At 44.5% G+C, this 26,727-nt stretch overlaps 3 protein-coding genes across 4 annotated transcripts in view; 1 reads left to right on the plus strand and 2 right to left on the minus strand.

The window, feature by feature from the left end:
* DHRS3 (dehydrogenase/reductase 3) overlaps window positions 1-26,727 on the plus strand; it is a 79,271-nt gene that overhangs the window by 31,473 nt on the left and 21,071 nt on the right. The window contains exons 2-4 of one of the 2 annotated variants that reach the window (XM_027702899.1): window positions 13,069-13,155; window positions 16,335-16,391; window positions 21,792-22,153. In XM_027702899.1, coding sequence (XP_027558700.1) covers window positions 13,140-13,155; window positions 16,335-16,391; window positions 21,792-22,153 — 435 coding nt within the window. In that variant the 5' untranslated portion in view covers window positions 13,069-13,139. Of the gene's footprint in view, window positions 1-13,068; window positions 13,156-16,334; window positions 16,392-21,162; window positions 21,418-21,791; window positions 22,154-26,727 lie in introns of those variants that run through there. The other variant, XM_027702900.1, reaches the window with a different exon arrangement.
* On the minus strand, window positions 136-6,139 carry LOC113977085 (arylacetamide deacetylase-like 4). Its single transcript, XM_027702895.1, has 4 exons — window positions 5,984-6,139; window positions 3,493-3,709; window positions 2,518-2,581; window positions 136-913 (listed from the first exon to the last, which is right to left on the minus strand). The coding sequence occupies exons 1-4, from the start codon at window positions 6,137-6,139 to the stop codon at window positions 136-138; spliced, it is 1,215 nt and encodes a 404-aa protein (XP_027558696.1).
* Window positions 10,813-14,406, minus strand: LOC113977087 (arylacetamide deacetylase-like 4). Its single transcript, XM_027702897.1, has 4 exons — window positions 14,236-14,406; window positions 13,077-13,293; window positions 12,293-12,356; window positions 10,813-11,584 (listed from the first exon to the last, which is right to left on the minus strand). Exons 1-4 carry the CDS (start codon window positions 14,404-14,406, stop codon window positions 10,813-10,815), a joined length of 1,224 nt encoding a protein of 407 aa, XP_027558698.1.

Raw genomic sequence — 26,727 nt, forward strand, 5'->3', positions numbered from 1 at the left:
ATCAGATAACAAGAAGAACAGACGCAATGCAGAAATCTAAGGTGATGACTTAAGAAAAGGAAAATTGATTTTTAAAAAAAAAATCTTTGTAAGCAATAAGATAGGAATCAGGAAAGGAAAGCAAGAAATTGAATTTTACATCAATCTTAAAAAATTTACTACCTTTTCCAGGCCTTTAATTCCAGATTTGAATGCTGCTCCCCCACCCAAAGTAGCTGTGAACACTGTTCCATGGAATCCCTCTTGCAGGTGGCACCAGGTCACTTTTATCCCATGATCATCTAATCGTTTCTTGTACAGCAGTCCATCATCTCTGAGCACATCAAACTCACAGGTCAGAAGGAAAGTCTCAGGGACCTGAGCAACAACACTGTCTTTAGCCAACAGTGGTGAAAAAACGGGGTCAAAAATACCCTGGGTATATTTATAGATTTCTTCTGAGGATGGATATGTTGGACTTGGTTTGTAACCTCTTGTTTTAAACTCTTGAGGGATGTAGTCAGGACTCACCCATTTCTGATACTTCAGCCTCAGATCTTCTGGAACGTGGCGACCTTTAAATAGTTCTGGGAGAACAGACAAGTCTTTATTCAGGTACTTCAAACCCAGAACCAAAGTTCGTTCCTTTAACAAAATGGGGATTCTCTCATTCTGCTGATAAGAAGGCAAATTAAAGTCCACACACTGGAGAAAAGGATAGATCAGGATTTGTGCTCTCAGCTTTGGGACATCCTTTCTGCTCACCAGGGCTTGGGCAACAGCAGCAGTGAGTGTCCCCCCACTGCTGTCCCCACAGATGACGACACGGGAAGGGTCAACGCCGTGGTCCTGGGCAGTCCTCAGGAAGTGGATGGTGGCAGTGACACAGTCCTCAAACTGGGCTGGGAAGGGGTGCTCGGGAGCCAAACGATACCTAAAAAGAATCATAAAATCATAGAATCAGCTGGGTTGGAAGGGACCTCTGAGATCATCAAGCCCAACCCTTGATCCAACCCCGCTGTGGTTCCCAGCCCATGGCACTGATGCCACATCCAGTCTCATCTTAAAAACCTCCAGGGACAGAGAATCCACCACTTCCCTGGGCAGCCCATTCCAATGGCTGAGCACCCTCTCTGCAAAGAAATTCTTTCTAATATCCAACCTAAACCTCCCCTGGCACAGCTTAAGACCGAGCCCTCTTGTCTTGCTGAGAGTTGCCTGGGAAAAGAGACCAACCCCCCCCTGGCTCCCCCCTCCTGTCAGGGAGTTGCAGAGAGTGAGGAGGTCTCCCCTGAGCCTCCTCTTCTCCAGGCTGAACAGCCCCAGCTCCCTCAGCCTCTCCTCACAGCACTTGTGCTCCAGTCCCTTCCCCAGCCTCGTTGCTCTCCTCTGGACCTGCTCCAGGACCTCAATGTCCTTCCTGAACTGAGGGGCCCAGAGCTGGACACAGCACTCCAGGGGTGGCCTCACCAGCGCTGAGTCCAGGGGAAGAATCACTTCCTTGGACCTGTTGGCCACACTGTTCCTGAGCCAGGCCAGGATCCATTGGCCTTCTTGGCCACCTGGGCACACTCTGGCTCATGTTCAGAGGAGTGAAAGTGGTTTAGCAGAGTCACAACCAGTGAATGGGCCCCTTGGCCTCTTGTCATTCATCTCCTTCTCTCTGAAGACAGGAGAATATCCTGAGATCATACAGCAAGGGAATCGATCCCAATTAGTGCTGTTGATGTATTATTTGCTACTATTCATGTTTGGGAGAGTCAGAACACTGTTCTATCTTTACAAAATACTTTTCTATCTATCTTTTAGGTGACTAAAGGCACAAGCAGAGTTCTTTTGGAATTGGCTGCCAGGGCAGGTGTGTCTGAATTGGTTACAGCAATTCCAGTTAGAAATTGAACATTTCCCAACATATTGTTAGAGAATATGAGCATAGAAAATTGATAATGACAATCTGAAAGGTTTACAGGGGTGTTCTGTAAGGTGAATTGTTTAAACAGAATCAATGAGTCATTGGTTCTTCAAGTATTTTAGCTTGCAAATAGCATTTAGTGCAATTGTAATCAATTTTCAAGACATCAACTCTTTTCCTGAACTTCTATAAATTGGTTCTCTTAAAAATGCATTACAATTCATTGGGAAAATACTTTTAATGTTCATCTCAGGTTGATTGCCAGTTAAATGTGGATATCCCCTCAGCTTTTCTCAACTACTAAAATGAGTATTTGGTGGCCTGGGCAACTGTGCTTATAACAGAAACACTTCAGGCTTTCAGCTTAAGGTGGTTTGCATATGGCTCTAGAAAACAAAAACATCCTCAGCTCTCAGTGGTGGCAACAAATTACAAAATTATTGTAATGCATTTCATTTGCAAATAAACAAGTGGGGATTAGTTGACTAATTCTTCTCAAGAGAAATTAGTGCTGGTGAAACGCATGGGATCATTAAATGCAGGTGCTTTACAAGGAGCTGGGCTAAATGTTTCCAAACCCAGGAGGAGGCACAGATTGCTCCCAGTGTGTGTCTGACTCCACTCACCCAACAGACACCACCACTGAATTGCTCTTCCTGGCCAAATAGCGGCAGGTTCTTTCGTAGGCCCCTGGAAAACAAAACATTTCCACGGAATTGTAACTTGCTTTCAAAACAACTTGATATTCTGAAATCCTGATCTCTGTGGTGTGATTGATGTTACACTGTGATTCTCTTGTCGTGGCACGGTCTAATCTGGGCATTGCTCACAACTTCCTTACATCTGTGGGAATCTCCTTGCCAGGAAGAAACCTGGAATTTACACCAATGCATTGGTTTGGTCCCCTCTTTGAAAAGTCAGTTAATGGACAGCACCACTGCTGCCACTTCTAAAGTGGTTTTGAAAGTGAGAATTTGTTTAAAATAAAAAAAAAAAAAACCATAAACTCCTGCTAAATCCAGCACAAGAATTTTTCTTGTGCATGAGGCACCATCTCATCTCTTAGGCATTTCCATTTCAAACACCAAAATGTGTCTTGTTCTTGTTTGGCCACTATAAAGACCCACAGCAGGATACACACACAGAAGTTTGCACACACGTGTGAACACAAAATGGGTGCTTTAAAATAAGAAATAAAGTTCTAATGAGATTTTCAACTTTCCTCACAAGCATGACGAGGCAGGAAAAAAATCATCAGAGAATATTCCAGAGACACAAGAAAGACAATTTAACATGATGTCCACTGCATGGAAATCAAATCATTCTGCTGTTCTGAAATTAATTTTGTTACTTATAGTGCTTAACCTACTAACTCTTGTTGTAATTTATGAAATACCAGATCAGATCAGAAACTCCCTGACGGGTGGGTGTGGAGTCTCCCTCCCTGGAGATATTCCAGACCTGTCAGGACACAATCCTGTGCCGTGTGCTCCGGGATGACCCTGCTGGAGCAGAGAGGTGGGACCACTGTGGTCCCTTCCAGCCTCCCCCATCCCTTGACTCCATGTGCAGTTAGAGCTCATATTATTGGTGTTACTTACGGATGCTTCCCAACCATCCAACTCCTCCATGGAAATAAAGGACTCCTCTTCTTTGGCTAGTGTTTGATGTTTTCAACTGGTAAATTCTTACTTTAACCCTTTCAAATCTTAAGTCCTTGATAAGGAGATGTTTATCTTTCAGTGGTGGTACATTCTCCATTACAACCCTGAGGAAATGAACCTCTGAGACGATACCTACTTTGTCCAAAAATGTTGCCTGTTAATAAAAGAAACCAAAAATTAGTGCAAATTTCCACCTAAACTGGAGATTGATCATTAAAAAATTAAAGCTGCATGGTCAATTCAGTAGGAAAAAAAAGCAGCTATTAATAGTAGATAGAAGAAGGTGTCACATACTTTGTCAGGTGTTTCAGAGCAAAATAAGGAGAGAGGAGTTACAGCATTTTATCTTTGGATGAAGAAACCTGGCCAACATTTCGTTTCCCAAGCTCACACTACTTTTAAACTTGCAGGAAAAAAATAATTCCATAGCATTTGCCACAGCTGTCCTCCTGACCAAGAATAGCTGTGAACCCTGGCTTGATCTTCTCACAGCTCACTGATTCTTAATTAAACACTTGGGCTAAGGTTCTTATGTCACTCTGAGCCTGTCGACTTCATCGCATCCCATGGCTTTAAGCTGGTTCAGTTGTAGGCTGCTCTGCTCTATTCCTGCTCAAGGGGGGAAGGATGAGGCAGAATCACAGTGTTCCCACTCCACTGGAGTCAGTTTTGTGTGATTTCCCCAGCAGACATCTCCAACCAGCACTAGAATTAGTCGTGTTGCCATTATTTGTGCAGATGGATGTCAAAGAGGATTGCACTTGGAATGGTCTGTGTGGATCCTAAAAACCCACCATTGTGGCTTTCACCTCCCATTTCACAGACCTCACGCAGCTCAGTAATGTGGTCCTGTTAAATTTGGTGTAGGTATCCTATTTTAGGCCATCTGAGGAGCTGATCCCACATGCAGGAAGGATCATCCTATGGCAAAGTTTTAGTCTCAAACTGAATCCTTCTGCAGAACTCCTGGTTTATGTCTGTGGGAAAATTATTTGATTTCTTTAATCTTCCATTTCCCTCCGGTGTTTTCTTTCCTCACACTAATACCTTTGTAACAGCAAAGGTTAAACCTATTGTTATAGAATATAGAGATCTTCTTTGTCTTGGAAATACTGAAAAAATAGGAGTCCTCACTTCTCCCTCCTCTGTGTTTAGTGTTGGCTTTTGTCCCAGCTGGGGACTGGATATACTAGTAAACTTTAATTTTCCAGGAGGTTTTGACATCATGGATTGTCAGCCCTTGAAAGGATTTCACTACTTTGGCGTAAGGAATTTGCCCAACAGCAAAAGCAAGAGTTGCTACACGACTTGAACTTGCATTTAAATTCTGGTTTAACTATACATTAATATCACTGTCTTTCTGCTCCTTTGAGTTGCTCGTGCCTGGCCAGCAGAAAGGATACAAAATTGTAAGTTCAGAAGTTAAAATCTACATCAACTAGCAGCAAATTTCTAAATTCTGCAGTTTCACAAATGAATTACACAAAGACAAAACTTTGGTGGATAAAGGGTAATCATGCAGCTTTTAGAAAATCTGGAAGTTCACACGTTGTATATCAGTGGTAAGAAAATTAAATTTGACTTCAGTTACTATCCTATTTTAGTGCTTTGCTATCGTAGCAGTGTTGGGGCCTGGGTGGGGCAGGGCTCCAGGGACGATGTGAGTCACCTTCTCTGGCTGACTGCAAACAAAACTTAAGCAACGGAGCAGAAAAAGGAAAGAAGAATTAATAACATTAGAACATAGAACCGAAGTGAAATGTAATGCACAAGCCAAAGAGACAATTAAAAGAAAAGAAGCTTGGTTTAGGTATCACAGGAGAAGTGTTTTTAAGATGACAGAAGCAGCAATTAACTCAGGACAGGATGATTGATGACACAGAAAGACAAGTGCAAGTCCCGTTCCAGCTTTGAAGAGAAGCAAGGATGTAAAGCAAGGGAGGATCCGAAATGTGCCAAAAACAACGACACTGAAAGTCAGTTTATATATTATGTGTACTGTCTCAAAAAAGAAAGTCGTTTAGGCTCTTTGAAAGGCAAAAGACTGTGAATGTGGCAGCTCTCTCAGGCGGCCCAGGAGGAGAGTGACAGGGCTGTAGAAGAGGTCACAGACATCATCTGATTGCTCCCTCTGTAAGTCAGCACGGGGCGATACAGAGCAGAAATTCCACATACCCCGTGCACTTCCCTTCCAAGCCTTCCAGCACCGTCTTGAGGCAACAGGAACAACAAGCTAAAACACAGGCTGTCAGAAAAAACTGGAAATTGCACAGAATTTCATTTTCCACATTTCCTTTGGTGCTGGATAGCACCATCTGCTCACATCACCAAATCAATCCAGCTGATTATATTTGAACATTTATTCTAACCATTATCCCTCTAACAGAAATTAAATGAAAAACTCCAGTTTTAATCAAGTTTTACTTACCAGACCAAACGCAAAGTTCAGCACATAATGAAGAACATAAAGCTTTCTTCTCTCACTGAATTCATGAGGAACTTCTGCCTTGGAATGTCCATAATAGAATGCTATTGCCACAACAACAGTCAAAGCAGAGAGAAAAATGGCCAGGAGGAGTTCCATCTCTGTGCTGGTAGGAGCCCAGGGAGGAACCAGCTGTGGGCTCCCTCCCCTTTTTCAGGCTTTTGGATTCCTGAAGGTAAAGGCATGGGATTAGCAGTTCCCTTCACAGCTCATAATCCAGCTCTTAAAAATGCCAATAGGAAGATGAAAACATGTGGCAACCCGACCACACAATTAAACAGACAGTAGCAATTAGTCATGGCAGAGACTTGCACAAGCAGTTTTTCATATTCACAGCTACACAGGGCTGTGTTTTGAGGCCGTGCCCATCACAGCAGAACCACCACTGGATGGATCAGTGTCAGTTTAGAAGACAAAAACTTGTTCTGTCTCTCCCTGTTCCCTGGTTAGGGGCAGATCTGTGTTACCTGTGAGTCCCCATGTGACAGCCTTTCTTGGTAACCACCTTCAGAGCTGCTCAGTTTGCTGCTTTATTGTGCCTCCGTGCCTGACTTCTTCAGACTTTCATTGAAATCAAGGTTCAGTGTTGCAAACACGTTTCATCACCCGTGATGACAGATTTTGGACGCTGCTGTGCCATTGCATCCCTGAGTCCAATGGAGCCAGCAGCACCTGCAGCCTGCTGGGAGGGCTGTGTCTTGCCTCATCCTTGAAGGCTCTTCTCCTGCACCAACTGTTGTGTTTAGTTGGTTTGTGTTTGTTTTTTTAGCACTGCTGCAGTCTCTGTCTCCCCACGGGATATATTACATACAGGTGTCATTCCAGGTAGAAATATGATTCCAGCTGATGGAAACTACACTTGGACTTCATGGTTTCGGGGCTACTGGCACTGACTAGACATCAGGAGCCCACTCTTTCTGTGGAGAGCTTTAGGATCTCTGCCTTCCTCTGGAACTAACATATTTTTCCATGCAAAAATAATTAGTGGTAAGATTTAACCTGAAACAAAAAGATCTGTAAAGCAAAGGTTTTCAGCTCATGTGATGTCACCTTTGGGAACAGTGTGTTTTTTTAGCAGTCTGCTCAGACTGTGAAGGCAGCAGATTCTCATTCTGAAAAGTAGCAGTGTGGGTAAAATGACTGTGATTTTTTTTCCTTAAATAATAATAAAAAAATAATACAAGGGATGAGCTACCCTTGAACTGAATGAAATGAAACTCAACACAGAGAACCCCAGAGCTTTAGAGTGCATAATCCATAACCTGCATAGGAAACACCTCAGGTTTGATTCCTGACTTTAGAAACTGTTTCTTAATTGTTTAGAATAAACAGGATGAAACTTCATCTCTGGTGATTTCTGAGAAGCAGCTGATTCCCTCTGCCCAAACTGATCCTTCATTTTATCCAACAATTCTCTGTGGACTTTCACTTCCCAATGTCCCCCCTGCCCCTCCCTCCACTGCCAGAAGCTTATTCACATGCTAAGTATAAAACAGGTTCTTTTTGGTTTATCCTCCTCGGCGGCATTTGATGCCCAGCTCGATAAGGGATGTGGGTGAAAGGCTCATTGCTCTTGGGAAATGGCAGCGGTGCAGTCAAACCACTCAGGATTGAGGTGCACAGAGGGTTCAGCTTTCCTATCGCTCAGACAAGAGCGTTGGGAAACACTGTTACACAAAACGTGATTGCAGCTCCCCCCTTTAGTGGTGAGAGCGATTAATCGGCTAAACCGTGCTGTGCCAATGACTTAGGTGTGGTCTAAGTAAACTTATCAGATCTGGCCCCTCTGGGGATCTAAGAAGAAGCCTCCTGACAGCTGTGACAGATCCTTTGTACTAAGGTTCTTAGCACCTATGGTTCTTCTTTGTTCTTAATCTTTTTGGTGCCAGTTCACCAACAGCTGGCAGGTCTTGGGCTCTTCCAGGCACATTAACTAGATCCAGACATCACAGCACATCCCCCCCCCCCCACCAAGCCCAGGGGCTCCACACAAAGACCTGATGTGCTGGAATGTGGTACAAACTGTACAAGAAACAAACTAGTTTCTTCCTGAAGTAATAATGTGGTTTTTCTGCTTTGGGCGTCGCAGGTGCACAAAGTCATACTTAATGTTTTATAAGCTTAGACTCGGCAATTTACAAGCTTGAGGCCGAGAGTGGAGAACCATTCCCTAAACAACCTTCCAAATGTATGCCCTCTCCAGCTTCTGCTCATTTCTTAACCTTCTCTCTTGCTCCTGTGAGACAGACCAGAGGATAGACCACGCCAAAGTCCCATTTTCTCCTACCCCCAGAACTACCTTTCTTACTAATTTCCAGTGAGGAATTAAATGTCAGGGCCTGAAATCTTGTCAATCCTTAAGATTTTTTTTCTGTTCTGTGGCTGCACATGCAAGGGGGACACAGAGACTGAGCCGGGTGTAACAGATGTGAAACATTCCCTCACCTCATCTCCAGGCAGTCCCAAGGATCCTCCCTCTGGATTTTGGTGGTGATTAGGTGGCACCAGGAACTCCCTGGGAATGGGTGCCTGTACTGGGATACTGAAAAACCTTTCAGAGAAGGTGCTGTGTAACCCAAGGAGCTCCTTTTGAGTTCTGCAGAGCGTGAGAGCCATCTGGTGCTGGAAGCCTGAACTTGAGACCGGAGCCAACCCAGTCTGAGCCGTGAGCTTGATTGCTCTGACAAGGGCTGGTAACGGCTTCTTTTGTGCCATAACTCCTGTGCACACTTGTATCTGAGTGTATTTCCCTGTATGCATTCCTTTTGGAAGGACACTGGTGTGCAGAATTCCCTAGGTGTCATTGATTGTCACATCTATTGTCACTCGCTGTGTTTTAGGTACTTGAAAGTTCCACATTTTGGAAACTATAAAACTGTCTCCAAACATCTTATCTTAGCAAAGCACGACACACAGCAGATCTGTAATTAATGAAAATAAATTAGTGGACAGGAAGTTCCATGGAGACATGGAACATGTTGTGACTTTCTAAAGTTTAGAAAATAAGGGAGTCGTGACTAAACAAGGAATACATTATTTCAGCACTTGCTGTTCTCTGCTTACCCATCTGCACTCCATGGTTATAACCCATGATTAAAATATGTGTGTTCAAGAGAGCTAATAATGCTGCTGCCATATTATAAAGGTAAATTTGGTATTATTTGTGGTAAATTAATGACTGACAGATAAAGGACCATGGAAGAATCTCAGGAGTAGATCAGTGCAGAGTTTGAACATTGGCCCATAAATGAGGTGTAAGTCCAGAGATTGGATAAAGGAAAGAAAACAAGTATTGCTGAACTGACAAGGAATATAATACTGCACTGAAGGATTGAATGTCAAATAGCATGAGATCTGTAACCATCTCATAACTTTTAAAATCCAAGGTGGCATTGTACAGACATCCTTATTTCTAGCACTTCCAACCTTCTCTGTACCTGCCAAGAGTCATAAAGAACCAGGCCTTGGTATGGAAGGTGCAGACAGAGAGACAGGAATGAAAATCATCTGAATAAAGATAAGCCTAACAACTCTCACAGGCTGGACTGCAGTTCATGTGGTCTCACCCAAACTACCTTCAGGCCAGCCTGCTCCAGCCCAGGTAACAGCACAGCCATGGTGGAACACCCGGGGATTAACTGCTCCAATATTCTCCAGCTTTTCCCATGGCTTTTGAGCACACACCGACTGCTGGACTGGCTTCAGCTCCCAACCTGTGAGCTGCTAAGCCACATCTTGAGAGCAGAAACCAAAATGAATCCCCAGCTTCACATCGTGCCCTTGCATAACCGAGGCAAATCCTGAAATCCTCGAACAGTGGAACATTTGCAACTCTATCACATTATTTACTCCAGGAAGAATTTCTTTGAAGAGCAAATTGCTACTACCTGCAATAGGAAAAATGAACCAGATAAACTCTCTGTTGTGCCAACAGAACATGAAGAAATATAATTTCATTTTGCTGATAGGGACTGGAGAAGGAGCATTCACAAGTAGCGACTTGTTGCTGCAGAAATCTGCACCGGCCCACCTGTCACCATATTTAATTTAACCCACCACCTTCTTCCTACTCACAGTTTGCCTGGGAGAGAACAGACATTACCAACCTCTCTCCACAGCTGTGCATACATGGATATCACAGGTGCAGGGGGGTTGCACGTCAAACATTTTCCAATGCCTCAGCACTGCGTGCCCAGCAGGGCTGCCATGCAATGGCAATTATCTTGGCATCTGTGGTTACCAAAGCTGGATCTGTCCTAATAACAATATAACAACTGAGCTCAGATTTTTCTTTTCCCTCCTGTTTTTGAAATTATTTTGGCAGCTTCCATGCTGTTTACATATTATCTCCCCAAAATCCAAGTAAGCAAGTTGAAGTAGTGAAGGTATTTTCACTCTCCGGGGGTGTTGGGGGGCACTTCCTTGTGCTGCCATGGTGATTTTGGGGGATTTTGCTCTCTGGGGGCATGGGTGTGCACACTGCTGATTACTCACACATTGCCTGCTTTAGAATGTTTTTTTGATATGGTGAGTTTTTATTCTTTGACACATGAAGAGAACATAAATTCTTACAATGCAAGAAGAGAACAGCAAAGCAAGCTTACAAAATAAAGAATAAAAACACATGATGTTGCTAAGTTATAGCAGTAAAAATCAGAACTGAGCAGACCATGCTAACATCAGAATTTCTTGCCTAGATTCTAATGTACAAATAACTAGTAAATAGTTAATTGAGTCATGCTTTCTTGCATAGCAGTATGAAAGAAAATATTTTAATAGCCTTTTATAAATTCTACAGTGTGGTTCAGTACTGTACTTGATGATGGAAAAGAGAAAATGCCATATCCAAAAAATTCCATTGTGCAGTGGAAGCCTTTTTCCACGTGGTGCCAGGTGACTCTTACATTGTTGTCCTCCAAGCGTTTCTTGAACAACAGCCCATCATCCCGGAGCACATCGTGCCCACAGGTGACAATACAGGTGTCAGGGAGCTGACAAACAACAGCATCCTCTGCCAGCAGTGGGGAAAACCTGCACTCAAACAGCTCTGGGACTTCTTCGTGGACTCGGGGTAGAAATGAAGCGGGTGGCGGTGGTTTATAGCCCACTTTAAACACCTCGGGGATAAGATCGGGGTTTATCCATTTCCTGTATTTCAAATTCATACTCTCAGGAACATGAGAACCTGCCAAAATGGGTTCCTCCAGGGAGCAATCCTTACCCAGGTACTTGAGGATGTAGCGGACCGTGCGCTCCCGGGACAGGAGGGCAGTGAAAGCATTTTTCTGGTAAGAGGGTAGACTGAAGTTCAGGGCTTGGAGAAAGGGATAGATGAGCACCTGGGCACAGATCTTTGGGAGATCTGTCCTGGGCACCAGTTCCTGGCAAACACTGGCAGCGTATGTGCCCCCTACACTACTCCCACAAACAATAACCCGAGCGGGATCCACCCCGTAGGCGTGTGCAGTCTGCAAGAAGTGCACAGTAGCTCTGAGACATTCCAGACTTTGGGCTGGATACTTGTACTCAGGCGATAAATGATACCTGAAAGGTAGAAAATACAGCTGGTGTTACACATTGTTAAGAGTCTCATCCTAAATACATCCCATGCAGTTGCAAAAACTCCCCCAAACCAGTATTACTTACCTAGTTTAAAGTTTCACGTGCTGAAGCAAACCAGAACAGCTTCCCCTCCCTTTCCTTCTCAAAACTAATTCCTCCCAACTTAATAAAATCCTTTAGTAATGAATCTTTTCATGGAAGAATTTGTTGGAAACTAAAGTTTCTTTCTACCACCAGCTATTTCCCACCAGCAAAACATCTTTAAAAGGCAGCAGTGGTCCATGCTGGTTTTAAAAGATCTTGGACTCATTATTTACTCCTTAAAATCACCCCCAGGTGATTTTAAATATCACCCTTAAATATTAAAACCTGGCATTGGCCTTATAATTCCTTATTATCAAACGAAGGCAATGATTTTTGTGGTGATAGCAATGTAAAACAAAAAAATCTCTTTGTTCTTCTGAAAAGAGCTGGCAAACAAATTCCTTCTGGAACTCTGCCTCTGGATCAGGTATTTCCCATTGCCATCCCATGGCATGTGCTTGCTCCCACATATCAGCAGTGTGGGGTGGACAACACAGTTTCTGTTCTTATATTCAAAGAAATGTAAGTTCAGGGCTGTGTGGGAAGCAGGGGGAAAGCAGCAGAGTTCTCCAATTCTGGGATTAGCACTGGGAGGAGCTCACTTACCCAACAGACACAACCACTGAATCAGATTTTTTGGCTATGTACCGGCAGATTCTTTCGTGACTTCCTGAAGAAGAAATGTTGTTGATGTAATTAATATCTTAGAAAACTTCAGTCAGCATCATCCCGTATTTTCTTATGACTTATTGCCATGAGGGAGTGTGGGCCACATGCCTATTTAGGGAGTACCCAAATTGTTGCTAGGATAAAAATAATCCAGACCTTTGGTCATCAGCACATACTGTGAGGTTCATATATTCAGGGAGAGTGTTGATCTATGAGGAAAAGGAATTATCATTATTACTATTACAGAATGAGCAATGGTTTTAAACTGAGAGAGGTCAGAAATCAGTTTGGATGTAAGGAAAGACATTTTTTACAATGAAGGTGGGGAGGCCCTGGCACAGGTTGCCCACAGGAGCTGTGGCTGCCCCATCCCTGGAAGTGTCCAAGGCCAGGTTGAAGGGGGCTTGGAGCAACCTGGGCTAGTGGAAGGTGTCCCTGTCCATGGCAGGGGGTGGAACAAGATGATCTTTAGGGTACTTTCCAACCCAAACCATTTTTTGATCCTATGGTTCTATGATAAAAAGTGCTATATCCTATAAAAATAATTTAAATTCTAAGTAAGTGCAGATTAGAGAGTTTAAAAAGGCAGAATAAACATTAAGTGCTTTCTACCTCTCACTCTCTCAAATTAAGCTTCGGTCACTTCTTTGGTTCAGGAGAGTTTTTAAAAATATGCAGTTAACAATCCTAAATAACCATATTTTCTCTTTCAGTTCCTTACTGATGCTTCCGAAAATCCCGCATCCTCCATGGAAGAGGATGACTCCCCTCCGTTTGCCTGCAGATGGTTCTCTTGGGAGGTAAATCCTCACGGGCACCCCATCAAAATGCAGATCTTTAGTGAAGAGCAGGGAATCCCCCAACGCTGGCAGCCCATCCGTGACCAGCCTGAGCAGTGTGTGCTCCTCAACGACACCCAGACGGCTCAAGTTCTTTGCCTGGATAGATACAGCAGGAAAAATGAGAAATTAATACAGGGAATACAAGTCTTCCCACTCTATAAAGGCCACAACTTAACCTTTTTCTATACTATATTTAGGATAATTGTGTTGGTTATTTGTTCCTTTATAGGATTCCCACAAATAACTCAAATGGCTTTGGGATTTTAGTTAAGGAAATGAAAATGCACATATTCGTGGTTTCTGGAAGAATGTCCTAATACTTGTTCAATTAAATGTATTATATAAATGCCTTCTAATTGCTGTGACCTGCATTTACCACAAGTAACAACAGGCATTTGCTGAGGTATGGAAGCTGGGATTTTCCTGCAGGCTTTCTTTTGACATGTTACCTGCAGGATGTGACAGGGCTTAGGCTGCTTCTGTGAGTCTGGTTTACAGGTACTTAAATAAAAAGTAATAACAGACATAGCTGAACCAGGAGGTTCCATTAGATGACTTCTGGAGGTGTCTTCCAACCCACCTGATTGTAGAACTAAAACTCAGTTTTAGTATCTAACTAAAACTCAGTAATTCAGTCACTGCAGAATAAGAACAGAATGATGGGTAAAAAAATTACTGCAGCTAATTCAAAATTTAGGAAACTGCCTTACATATATCAGACTGCACTGAGATACAGAAACTCTGGTTACTATTATTCATGTAAATTATATCTACAGCCCTCTAATCATTTCATTATAGAAGGCAATCAAATAACAATTGTGACATAAGAATGGATATCTCAGTATTTAAAAGAACTCGTTCATACTGGCTGCTTTTACATCAGTAATAGAACACCAAGTCAACTTTTGGCCTTTATCTTTAAACCTGTGTTACTGTGTGGCTCCCACTACAGGTAGCTGCAATATTTACATGCATATCTTCATTCTCCAGCTTTTCCTTTCCTGAAAATCCCAGTATCACAGAGCATGATCAACTCACCAGAATTTCCATCAGAGCGTACACACAGTGACAAAAACGGAGCTTTGATGGCCGGTCAGCATCAGGAGGAATCTCTACCTTGAAGTAATTATAATCTGTTACAATTAAAACCAGTAGCACAAAAACAACCAGAATTCCTGCTATTAAAACCAGAGTATAATAGGATTCCATTGTTCTTTGGTGGGAATAATTTGTTAGACACTGATCTGCCTCTGCCTGTATTTATATCCTCCAGACTGGTTCCACAGAGGAGTAATTTGCACCCCAAGTTCCCTCCACCCTCCTCCTCCACACAGGGCTCCAGGTGCTCACAAACATCCAGCTGTGACAACTGCAGTTGGCATGGTCATGGTTCACGTGAGGAGAATCACTTCCAGGAAGTGTTATTACTCTGCATATTCCAAATATTCCAAATGGACTTTATTTTTTATCTGGTCTAATTGCATTCTGCTTTATGAATAGCTCTCTGTGACTTTTTGCACAGTGTAATGATAACAGCCCTACTCCAGAGCCCAGGGAAGAGTGGCTGAGCTGGACTCCAGCCTCCATGCTCAGGAACTGTAGTGGTTCTGCTCTTGGAGTAGGTCTGAAGGATGGTTTGAAGGCTTTTTGCTCAGTGCTGATCTCTCTCCCCTGCTCTCCTGCAGAGGCAGACAGCTGGCCACAACAGCTAGAACAGACATTCTGAACTCTATCTAGGACTCAGCCACTTAGAAGCTGTAAAAGTCCAAGGAATTTTGCTTTTGGAGATCCATCCAGAGCTGTCAGTTATTTGGCAGCTCCCTCCCTCAGTGTTCAGGAAGGGTCTTTGGGCTCACCAATGGTCCAGTGACAGCAGAGAGAAACTTCCCCTTGGCTTGGAGAACTTTGGCCCTGACCCTCTGTGCTGATTCTGTCTGCAGACAGGATTTTGATGGCTTAACAACTCCAGATTTTGGTATTTTTTTTCCAAGACAACTCTACATTGTCCATTGTTGTAACTCAGGGGTGATCAGACCACACTGTACCCGAATGCTTGGACCAAAGGAGGTGATGACAGTGAAGGAATGAGTGACCAGGTGCAACTCCAGGTATTTCTGTCCACCATGTGACTGCACCAGACTTGCTTGGGTAACATTACAAAGCTAACAACAATCTGCTCAGCTTGACATAAGCAATACAATCTACACTTATCCCCTGAACACTCTGAAATATTCCTTTATCCCCACTAATCTCCCAGACACCCTTATAAAAGCTTGTAATCGTGGTCATAGAAGAGAAATACTCCACTTTATTCTTCATTTGGCTAACCAGGGATCTTGACTAAAAAAAAGGTGAGTCCTTTCTAGCTTTTCTTATACACTTTAAAAGAGCAGAAAAAATATATCTGCTTAGAAAAATCCCATTTATGCAAAACATGCATTACAGGAAAGAGCAAGAAACTTCAAGGTGAACTAGTTAGTGGGGTAAAATAACATTTAGCTGTGTGGAATGAGTAAACAAGATGAGTCATAAGACATAAATTACCAGATGATAAGAGTGACAAGACTGGATTCTTAAGAGAAGAGGTGTGATCCTTAACTTCAGAGGAGCAACTACAGCTGATGGAATTAAAAGAGAGAGAGAGCAAGAAGCTATTAAGGTAGGAAGAGCATGAAATCCATGTAAGTTATAACATGGAACTCTCAGCTTAACTCAGCAGGCCTGGACCTTGTAATCACAATAGTAATCTTTGAAATACTGACTCAAATCATTCAACCAAGCTGGGGAACAACTGATCTCTTCCATCACTGTGAGGTGCAGGACACTTCACTGAGCCCCTCCCAACTCCCTATTCCATCCCAACCTTTGAGGGTACATCAACTAGAATGATTTTAAAAAACCCCAAACCAAAGCAAAAAAAGACCAAAAAACCCAACATAAATTAAAGCAAAATTTAAGGCTACTTATATATTCTGAGAAGGAATATCTAAATTGGGGTTTATTGAATTTAATGCAATCTTCTTTCCCCACATCAATTCATACACCTGATCCATCCCAGCCTCCCAGCCAAAAATGTTTGCCTTTGACAGCAGCATTCTCTTCCTAACACTGCTCCTCTTTTTTGGCTTCCTTTGTAGAACTGTCAAGTTTGAAGAGCCTTAGGACAGTCAGAGGCCCTGAATTATTTCACCTCGGTACGTACTAGTGAGCCACTGGCTCTGAAAAGAAATTATAGCTGCATGTAAGGAATTGTTTTAAAAAGACATTGTTAGAAAGAATTCAGGGAACATTTTATCCTGAGATTTCTTTCCTAAGCTCATTTAAAAGTTTCCAGTGCAAACTTGTTACAGGCATTAGCCTGCTGTTCAGTTTTTGTCAAAATCCATGTCACATTGGTTTAGGAGGATTTCAGGATTTTTCTCTAATTTTGAGGGCCTTAAGGACATAATTCTTGTGCCTCCCCAGTTCCTTGTGTGTCTTAGAAGTTTTGCCAGGACTGAGGAATTAGTCAGAGGGGATGGGTAAATATTGACTGGTATAAAAGTGAGGTAAATGCACGGAAGAGAAGGTGAGTCCATCAGTTTAACAACTGCAGTCACTCCATTCCTGTTCATATGTGGCATTTTTTCACTGTTCTCTCTTCCAATACAAAGAAGCAGCCTAACAGACTGAGACAGATTTGGCTTCTAATTAGAGATAGGTGAGGAAAAAGAAGAGCACTTAGTACAAATGACAAACTCTAACATGTACTAAAGCAACGAGCAAGTGAAGCAAGTACCAGATCCGTGATGCTGCATCCCTTTGAATTCCAGACAGCACCTACGTGCACTCTGAAAACTTCTGCTTACAGACAATTATATTTACACATCCTGAATCTAAAAAAGGGATGTCATCCAGAATTTAGAATTATTCAGTCATCTTTGTTCATGACACTGCTCGGTGTGAGACTCTGGGAAAGCAGGAAAACATCCAAATGCAGCTTTTCGCACAGGACTGAACGCAGAGGCTTTGCTGTCAGGGCTGGAAGTTAACCAGAAACCTGGGGCCTGGGAGCTTAGTCCGTGGCAAAACTCCACTTACGAGGCAACAGTATCAGACTCTTAATATTTAAGAGCATATAGAAGGACAGTGTGAAATCACAGAACCACTGGGACACGTTTCAAATGGAAAATGTGAACTCAAGGGAGGAATGAAATCAAGAAGCACAAAAATTTAGCTCTTGATTTATCCGAATCTGACAGCAGGGCTTCATCTAACACAAAACAGATCAGCTTGGCAAAAGGTTTTCCTTTTTTAAAGGAGGTTTAGGTTTATTCTGTGATCATGATAGATTGTCCATGATCAAGAACCCTGCATTGATGTAAAAAACTGGTATTACTTGACACCACAGTCACACAGACTTTCCATAGTGTAACCGCTCCTCTGCGCTCCCAGGTTTTCACATTCTTTGCCAATGTACTGTATATATTTGGGTGGGTTTTTTTAAGTTGAAAACACAGAACTGTTAGCCCAAATGGCTTTCAGACATGCCTTGAGCATGGTTTTAATTTCCAGCTCTTTTTCCTTTCAAAAGTTCTCGCAGTTTAGCGACTTCATTTGCACAAACAGCCTTCCAGGGCTGGCAGGAACTTGGCTGCAAAGGCTCTGTGAACAGAGTCAGAGCTCTGCCAATAAATAGAGGTGCAATATAGAGGTGTATATGGAGAGTGTATCAACTTGTTTTGGAAGTAAATGTTGCTTTTTCATTTTGCTGTTTTTTCCTTCAAGACAGGGCAAGTCAGAAAAAGTCAGATTCTATGATTCTCACTGAGAGTATGAGTAAATCTACACTAACTACAGTCCAAAAGCTGTACAAGTACAAACCCAGAAATTTAAACAGACAAGTATCTTTTTACTCCCACTCCAAATTTGGTAGCAACTTTGTACATAGGTCAAAGTCATAATGAATAATAAAAAACCCACTTCCAACACATATTTAGATTATTATTATTCAAGCTGGAAACGGATACATGAAAACAATATTCACAAGATTATTCCATTCCCACTGGCTTCAAAGGAACTGCAAATGTTTTACATTAATAATGAATTTCCCTTTAAATCCAAACAGGTTAACTGTGTAATATTGCTGAGTTTTCTACTTTAAATGTGTCTGTGGTCTCTTTAGAGAGACTGAACTTAGGAATCAAAAAAAATCAAATGTACTTTGATGGAGTTCATATCCTTTCATTTTCAACACTGCTCCTTATTTCCGCACCAGAAAGTTGTTATATTTGTTCCCAGTCCAGACACTGAGTCATTCCTGTTTAAACCAGACACTGGGCTCTGGGTAATTTCTCTCTCCCCTTCAGAGTTTTTGGACTGAGAGGAAAGTTGTAATGCCAGGTGCCTCCCTAAGCTCCATTTCTAAAGGTATTACTGTAAAAACGCACCGAGGTGCTAAATGCTGCCAAGGGCCATGGAAATCCTCTGAGCTCTGCTTATTTCAGAGGCAGCTCAGTTAGGGAACACTCACTGACTCTGACAGTATGGAGAGACCTGGAGTTTCCAGTTAGAAAGCTTCATCTTCTTTCTCCAAAAGCCTCTCTCCTGACACTCTGTGGTGATGCAGTGACAGTCAGATGGCTTATTTCACATGAGGTAACCTGGCAGTTAAAGGTAAGAACTCTGCAAGTCTCTCTCTCAATTTTATTTCCTTTTTTTTTCCTTAAAATGTTCGTGTAACTTAACGGAGCTGAAATTCAAGGATTTAGACATTATTCATATTTTGTGTTTAAAAACGTTTGTGTGATAAAGCTGTTGAACATGGGGGGGGTACCAGAAACTCGGCTGCTCTTCTTTCTGCAAACAACCAACCCCTGAACACTTTGTTCCCATTCGGCCACTTTGAACAATGCCTGCTCCCAAAAATACCTGTTTGATTCCAAAGCATAAAATTGAGTTTATTTTCAAAGGGACTCCGCTTCCAAACTCACCTCTATTGGTTGTGTAATATAACTTGTATAGATGCTTAGACTCACACTCCCACTGAGGTAGTTTTTTAGAACTACAGACATAAAGGTTCGACAAAGTCTTTACATTTGTCACTTTTTTCTCAATTCCAATGTGTACCACTAGATGGCTTCCCAGGATAGTGCATCTGGATCCAGACCTGAGTGAACGTGTGGGACTGGATTCATTTTGGCACATTCCTAATGATATATGCAGATATAAACACCAAGTTCCTTCCAGCTCAGCTCTGAAGAAAACACTGTGAGGTTTGACATCCTTGAGAACTCCTGACATCCCCAAAGCTTTGCATTTTAGGTTATTTTATTTCTGATTGCTGCCACAGCTCCTGACTGGGCATGAGCAGCTCTCAGGTGCAATGTGCAGTTGGAGCCTCCTCAGAAAAGCTTCATCTGTACAGCTGAAAACTTGACTTACCTTCCTAATGCTTGACAGTGCAAACAGCCAGGCTGGGGGGCCCAGCTGCAACACACTTTGCCCTTTCTCCTGTTATAGTTTAAAGTGCTATGGAGACCCTCTGGTGTTGCAACTGTGCCCTCATCACTGGACAAAAAAGTCTTGGAAAGGGAGAGAGAAGAAACCACCCTTTATTGTGAGAAGTGAGTCTCCCTCTGTCATTTGGAGCCTCCCTTTTTCACTGCCCACCACGAAATCACCAGCTTTCAACAATGCAAACATCTTCCAGCACGGAAAATCCATGAGGTGTCATATTGGCCATAAAATAACTGGTCCAGGGGTACTTAGATGATGACTATCAGCCTAGGCTGGGTTCAGGCTGCCAATCTAGGGCTGAAAGTAGCCTTTCCCTCCATGCCAGCTCATTTTAGGCAAGCAGTTCCCAGCCAGAGCTCCATGGTGCAGAGATGGTTCCTGTGAACTCAGCCTTAACCCTGCCTGTTCCTGGACCTGCTTTTCCCTGGGCTCGGGTCAGACCACAGCACCTTCTTTCTGGGCGAGGGAGGAGGCAGGGGCTGCCCAGCTCGGTGACAGAGCACTTTGGTTGCAATGTGGCACGAGCCCAGACTGGCACAGAGAGAGCCCAAGGCAGCACGGAGGGAGCCCAGCACGGCATGAGCCCAGCATGGCATGGAGCAAGCCCAGCATGGCATGGAGTGAGCCCAGCATGATGTGCAGTGAGCCCAACAGGACACGCAGGGAGCCGAGCACGGCATGAGCCCAGCATGGCATGGAGCAAGCCCAGCACAGTGTGCAGTGAACCCAACAGGACATGCCACCAGCCCAGCATGGCATGAGCCCACGTGGCACGTAGCAAGGCCGGTGTGCTATGATCCCACTGTAGCATGTAACAAGCCCAACGTGGCACGTAGCAAGCCCAGCGTGCCACGAGCCCAGCATAGCACGCAGCGAGCCCAACGTGACACAAGCCCGGCGTGGCCTGCAGATGGCCCAGCGTGGCATCAGCGCAGCGTGGCACGAGCCCAGCTGGCCCGGCGAGCCTGCAGCTCGCCCAGCGCGGCCGGCAGCTGGCCCGGTGCGGCACGAGCCCAGCGTGGCATTCAGCAAGCCCAGCATGGCATGAGCCCAGCGTGGCATTCGACAAGCCCAGCATGGCATGAGCCCAGCGTGCCCGCAGCTGGCCCAGCGTGGCCCGAGCCCCCCGTGCCCGCAGCTCGCCCCCGGTGCCCGCAGCTCGCCCCCGGTGCCCGCAGCTCGCCCCCGGTGCCCGCAGCTCGCCCTCCGTGCCCGCAGCTCGCTCCCCGTGCCCGCAGCTCGCCCCCCGGTGCCCGCAGCTCGCCCTCCGTGCCCGCAGCTCGCCCTCCGTGCCCGCAGCTCGCCCCCCGTGCCCGCAGCCGGTCCGGCCCCGGCCGAGCCGCGCTCGCCGCCGCGTTGGGCGCAGCCGGCGCGGGGGAGGGCAGAGCAGCGGCCACTCCCAGGAACAGTAGTGAAATCTCCCCGACACTTTAACTGTCAATCAGGCTTAATGGGGTATAAAACCTCCCCAGCGCCGCGGCCGTGATCGGCAGAGAGAGCAATAGGGAGAAATGAGTAAGAGCCAGAGCTGAACTAGTGCACGGCGTAATTCCTGCTCTGTGATCAGACACTCCAAGTGAAAAAACCGGGAGAGGGGGCAGAGAGAGGCGGAGACCAGCTCAACCTTTGCAACCGGCTCAGGACAGAACGTCTATAGATATTTATAGATATAAAAACAAAAACAACAACCTCACCCTGAATAGAGCCTTTCTTAAAAAGAAGGTCCTGGCAATTCTGTCTTATTTAAGCAATTTCCTGAGTCTAAGAATAGAAATGAGCTGCCTGGAAGGCACTGCAGGCTGAAATTTGGAGACATAGGCTGCTTTATTTTATTTTTCCAAATATAAAAACCTTCCATTTGGATACTGGATTTTTATGTGGCTCTTTGCAGCGGAGGGATGTGTGGTTACTTTTAATTTTACTTTTTTTTTTCTGTTTTAATTAAAAAAAAAAAAAGCCTTCCAGTGGAAAAGCAAGGAAACCGTTTTACCTGCATGTGACAATCCCAGAGGACACCGACCAAGAAACAGGGGAGTGACTTGGTCTTCTGCACTACTTTACTCCTACCCCCTTTTTTTTATTTTTTTTTTTTTTAGGGGGAGAGAAGGATTTTTGCAGCCCAAGAACCTCTTGCCCCCAAGTTTTGGAAGGGGGGGTTGAAGACTTGTCACCCATCTGGGGGTGCACGAAGGGTACCGCTTTTCTTTCTGTGTCAACTTGGTTTTGTGGAGGTTTGGAAGAGAATTTTGCCTGGGAGAAGAGGATGATGTGGAAGTGGCTGGGCGCCCTGCTGCTCTTCCCGGTGCAGATGGTGTATCTGGTGGTGAAAGCTGCCGTGTGCCTGGTGCTGCCGCCCAAGCTCCGGGACCTGTCCCAGGAGAACGTGCTGGTCACCGGCGGGGGCCGCGGCATCGGTCGCCACCTGGCCCGGGAGTTCGCCAGGAGAGGAGCCAGGAAGGTGAGAGCATCGCCATGGAGGGGAGGGGGGAGCGCCCACCTGCTGCTCTGCCGGGGAGTCCCCCCCTTTCCCTCCCCTCCAGGTGGGATTGATGGGATCGCCTGGAAAAGCTGATGGAGAAGGGGCTCTCGTTCTGCAGAACCCCGGCGTGCTGAGCCATTGCATTGGGTACATTTCAGAAGTTGCCCGCTCCTCCTTCCCTGCATCCTGCCTTTCCCCCTCTCATCCAAGAAAACGTGACGGTGAGAAAGGGCCCCCTCGTGAATTCCCCTCTGCTGACAAAGGTTTTTGCCCCAGCCCAGGTTTCCCGTGGCAGGGAGAGGAGAGCCCTGTGACTCCCATGCTGGTTTCCTGGCAGTGCTGGGATCATGGACAGAGAGGCTGAGCCCACCCTGAGCCCTCCCGAGGCACAGCGACTGCCACTCCCACGCGTGTCACCCCAGAGGAGGGGGCAGATGACTCTGGGAGAGTGGGGACGACAGTTCCCTCTCACCCCGATGGGTATCCATGCACGAAATTAATTTCTTGTGCTTCCTGAAGCCCCTTGTATTTTGGTTTTGGGCAGCCCAGAGCTGCCCAAAGGGAAGATGAATGAGAACCCAGCAAGGAAGGAAAGCACAGCTCGAGTGGGAGCTGTGAGATTGTTTGCACGTTTCCTTTAGGAGAGAGGGAGAGAGGCTCAGGCTGGTGTGTCTGCACAGCAGCCCAGAAGAGCCAATGTAGCTGCCGTGTCCATTCTCTAGCTCAGGAACTGGTGGTTTACCTTGAAATGTGGTGTTTTCCCAAGTACAGGTGTGTCCATGTGTGTGCCTCAGTTAGGGATACAGAAACACACATCCCTGAAATGAGGCTTGGGATGGAAAAGTTTCATCTCCCCCTTGATGGGTAAAAGGGGAGGAATGGTGAAATTAGACAGCTGCACAAATACTTCTCTGTGTGAGAGGATGAATGAGAGTAAATACAGGATAGAGAAGAGGAAAAATACAGAATGAGAGGATATTTAAAGAAAAAAATTTGCATTTAGTTTGGGATAATGTTTTGTCACTTCCTTACACATGCATTACAGTTTTCCCTGTGTGGTACAGAGCTATTCTGGCATTCAACTCCGAGGTGTAAAATATGTCAGCATTGAACTTTGATGTTTGTCTATGTTTGTGTTTAAACATCATGTTGAGATTTACACATTCTGGGAGTCAGAGCAAACAAGTTGACTGACCTTTGGACCCAAGCAATTTGCTGAAAGAGTATTTATATTATCTGTTGGAATACCACGCTTCATTATTTATTTATTTAGGGCGGCTGGTTGCTATGCTGAGCTCTGGCATTAAAGTGCCACCATTTCTACAGCTCTTTCAAGAGCTGCTTTGCTGCAGTCGAGCTGGGAGCTGAACAATGGCTGTTGGCCCTGAGGAACCAGGGGACAGGGGCCAAAAAGAGATGGGGCTGTTTGGGAGAGAGAGCTGGGATGAAATCCCTGTAAACAGGCACAGACTATAGTTCATCTTATGTCTTATCTATAAAATCTCTACACATCTTAGAAGGAAGAATAAATGAGAGTAATGGTTGGGAACCTTTGTACTTGTTTCACATCATGTTGTGAAATGCTCTGTTTGCTAATTGTTGGTTAGAACTTTGGGGGGTTTTGCCTTTTGAGATATTTTCATGTCTGTCATCAAGGGGTTTTAAGTTTTTGCATTGACTCAATTTGAATTAGATTCTCCTTTCAGTTACATCCTGGCCATGCAGTGAGCCAAGTGTGGCACTCAGCAAGTTCTGATCCCCCTGGCAGTGGCACTGCCTGTCAGCCTTTGGTAGAAACACCAAACTCGACTTATTCTCCTTAACACTTTTAATGGCAATTTTACCTACATGTGGTAGTTTCCATTCCCATTGCTCTGAGATCTCATTTCTTTCCCGCCTTCTGTGCCCAACCCTGACTTTGTGGGTTTGATGCAGCCTCCATGGACTGAGCAAAACCTCTGCTTAGCACCACTCTTCGACTTTACACTTTGCCTCAGACAATCAAAAAGACATGAAAAAGACTTGAAGTGGCTACCAAGTCATCTTTTGCTAAGGCTTGTGAAAACTGACTATTCTGTTTTTCTCTTGTCTTTTCACCCCATTAACTGTTTTACAATTACACACAAAGCTTGAATTATTGATCACAATTAACAATTTATAACAGACTCTGATTACCGGACGGCGTAGCTACAATATTCTGAGTTCAGAAAAAGACATCCACCAAAGGCATGAAATTCCAGGGCCTGGCCCAGTGTCTCAAGGAGGTGGATGGCAGCAGGAACAGGCAGGTTCAGGTTCCAGCAGTGGGTGTGCAGCGTGTCCTGAGCGGGTCCCCCCGGCGCCTGCGCACACAGACATAGTGGCGGGGTTTTGGAGGTAGGCGGCGATATATAACCATATTTTTGAGATTAGAATCTCCACAAAGATAGGTTAGTTGGGACTGTGAGCATATGAAATTTCCTCTGGTAACTAGACTGGATGGGATTTCATCTGACACTCTCACAGAGGCTGGTTTTGTTACTCACAAGTGAGATGTGTCTGAGCCGTTTTCACGTGAGGTGACAAATGTCGCGTCTCACCAGGGTTAGGAATGGACACATCTGCAACTCTTTTACTGTAAAATTTGATCTTGCATTTAGAGCTATGAAGATGGCAACAAATAAATCCCAGAAGGGCTTATGCAAATGGAAATACAGTGGCTTCTGCTTGATCCACGAGCATGGAGACTGAAATTCTCAGTTAAGAGAATGGAATTCTCTTGGGCATGATCATTTAAATCCATCCAGATTCCCATTCTCTACTCCCATTTTTTATGTCCATTGCTCTGCCATTGTGCCTCGGATGTGACTTGGACAGATAAATGTCTAGGAGACATTTCCTTCTCAGGTGATGTTTCCTTTCCAGTGGTTGTTCGTTGGCCTCTCTGATGAAATGGCCAAGAAGGGCACAAAGCTGTGCCAGCTGGATTTGCAATTTTGGAATTTTCTGCTTTTTTCAATTAGCGACTTCGAGGCAATGAGAGACTTTAATCATTAGATCATCCCTGCTCAGGTGTATCCTGAGAGGTCAGAGGATCCATACTCCATTTGTAATTTCAAGTAGCTGTCAAGGACTACTTGGTCATGGGAGGCCTTGTGTATTGAAGTGCTTCCTGGAGCACTTCTGGAAAAAGCCAAGAGCATGTAAATGAGCTGCATGCAGAGCTGGAGTGGTTACAGATGATGCAGGACATGTTAGTGTTATTATGAGGGATGAACAGCCCTGTCTTTTCTCCGGAAATGCTCAAGTGTTGTAATTCAACTTCCCAGAGATGTGTCCAGATTCGTAAGTGCCGGCTGAGGAGCTACTTTGCTGTGGCTGAATTGCTGGAGAAATGAACTTTTCTGGCTTTCAGTTCCTTCTTGGTTGCTTGCAAAATTCATAATCCTCACTGTTGCTGGCTTTAACTCTTGAGAATTTTGACTGTACCTTAAAAGTCTCTGGGAGCAGAGCATCACCTCTGCCTCAGTCTCACACACTGGTAGCTCTGTCCAGGCTCAGAGCTGTGGATACTCTGTGAGCCAAAATGGCAGAGAATGTCTGTTAATGAAACAGGAGAAGGAGAGATTTTTATGAGTTTATGATTTAATGCCTATGAAATAAAAATCCACTTCCAAAGCCTAATGGTGTTTTGCAAAGACTGTACTGTATAATCCAGTTAATTTTGGGATGACTGGCCCCTTTGAACAGTGTTTCTTGTGTTGGAGAACAGCCCTCTGCAGATGTGAGCAGTCAGGGGGTGTGGGGGCTGAATGGGTTCATTCACTGGTGGGTACAGTGGGAAACTGCTCCTGGTTTCCTCACAGCCATTTGCTTTCCATACAGCATTTTCATTATAGTGCCTTTGCCAGGGAGTTGTCAGCCCTGGTTTTGATGGTCTCCAGTGCTGAAGTTTTGATTGATGTGTTTTTTGCATGTCATTTGTACGCCTTGCTCTTTTGTTAGGCACTACTTGAAAGCTTCTGCTTTGACAAATGATCAGAGATTGTTGTTGTTGTCTTGGTTTTATTTTCCTTATATTCCTCCTGAATTTGTTTAGGCTACAAAAATAACCAACAACCCTGAAATCTCAACTGTTCTTTCCATCATTATTTTCACAACATTTGTCAGTCAGACCTTCATGTCTGTATTTTGGAAGATCCCTTGTCATTTGGGTGTGCTGTCCTCTTGCAGTTCAGTGACAATTGGGGTGGTAAGAAGTCGGTGGAGGAATGAGCACCAAGGAAGGGATGAAAGCTGTGCAAGCCCACACTGCTCCTGAAACCTGGAGTGTCCCACAGTGCTCCACTATCTCCAACAGAACTGAAAACCCCAGAGGAATTGCAGGTGCCTGAGAGCCTTGTATAATTGGAGGGGTTTAGCTGTGTGAGATTTAAGGCTATTAATTGTGTTTAAGCTGAGAGTATTGCAGAGAGGTTACGTAAAAAATGGTGTCAGGTCTTAGAATTGAGCCTTGTGTTCCCAGTAATGGAAAATCTGGCAAGTTTTGAGATGAGTTTTACAATGGCACGCTC

This window comes from Neopelma chrysocephalum, unplaced genomic scaffold (assembly GCF_003984885.1).
Source record: "Neopelma chrysocephalum unplaced genomic scaffold, ASM398488v2 Primary Assembly neopelma1_200, whole genome shotgun sequence".
NCBI classification, from domain to species: domain Eukaryota; kingdom Metazoa; phylum Chordata; class Aves; order Passeriformes; family Pipridae; genus Neopelma; species Neopelma chrysocephalum.

Coding starts and splice junctions, on each gene's coding strand:
- LOC113977085 (XM_027702895.1), bottom strand. CDS start 6,139: ATGGAACTCCTCCTGGCCATTTTTCTCTCTGCTTTGACTGTTGTTGTG. Junction 3,710..5,983: donor TGAACTTTGCGTTTGGTCTG/GTAAGTAAAACT, acceptor TTTTATTAACAG/GCAACATTTTTGGACAAAGT. Junction 2,582..3,492: donor TGGATGGTTGGGAAGCATCC/GTAAGTAACACC, acceptor TTTGTTTTCCAG/GGGCCTACGAAAGAACCTGC.
- LOC113977087 (XM_027702897.1), bottom strand. CDS start 14,406: ATGGAATCCTATTATACTCTGGTTTTAATAGCAGGAATTCTGGTTGTT. Junction 13,294..14,235: donor ACGCTCTGATGGAAATTCTG/GTGAGTTGATCA, acceptor GTATCTATCCAG/GCAAAGAACTTGAGCCGTCT. Junction 12,357..13,076: donor CGGGATTTTCGGAAGCATCA/GTAAGGAACTGA, acceptor TTTCTTCTTCAG/GAAGTCACGAAAGAATCTGC.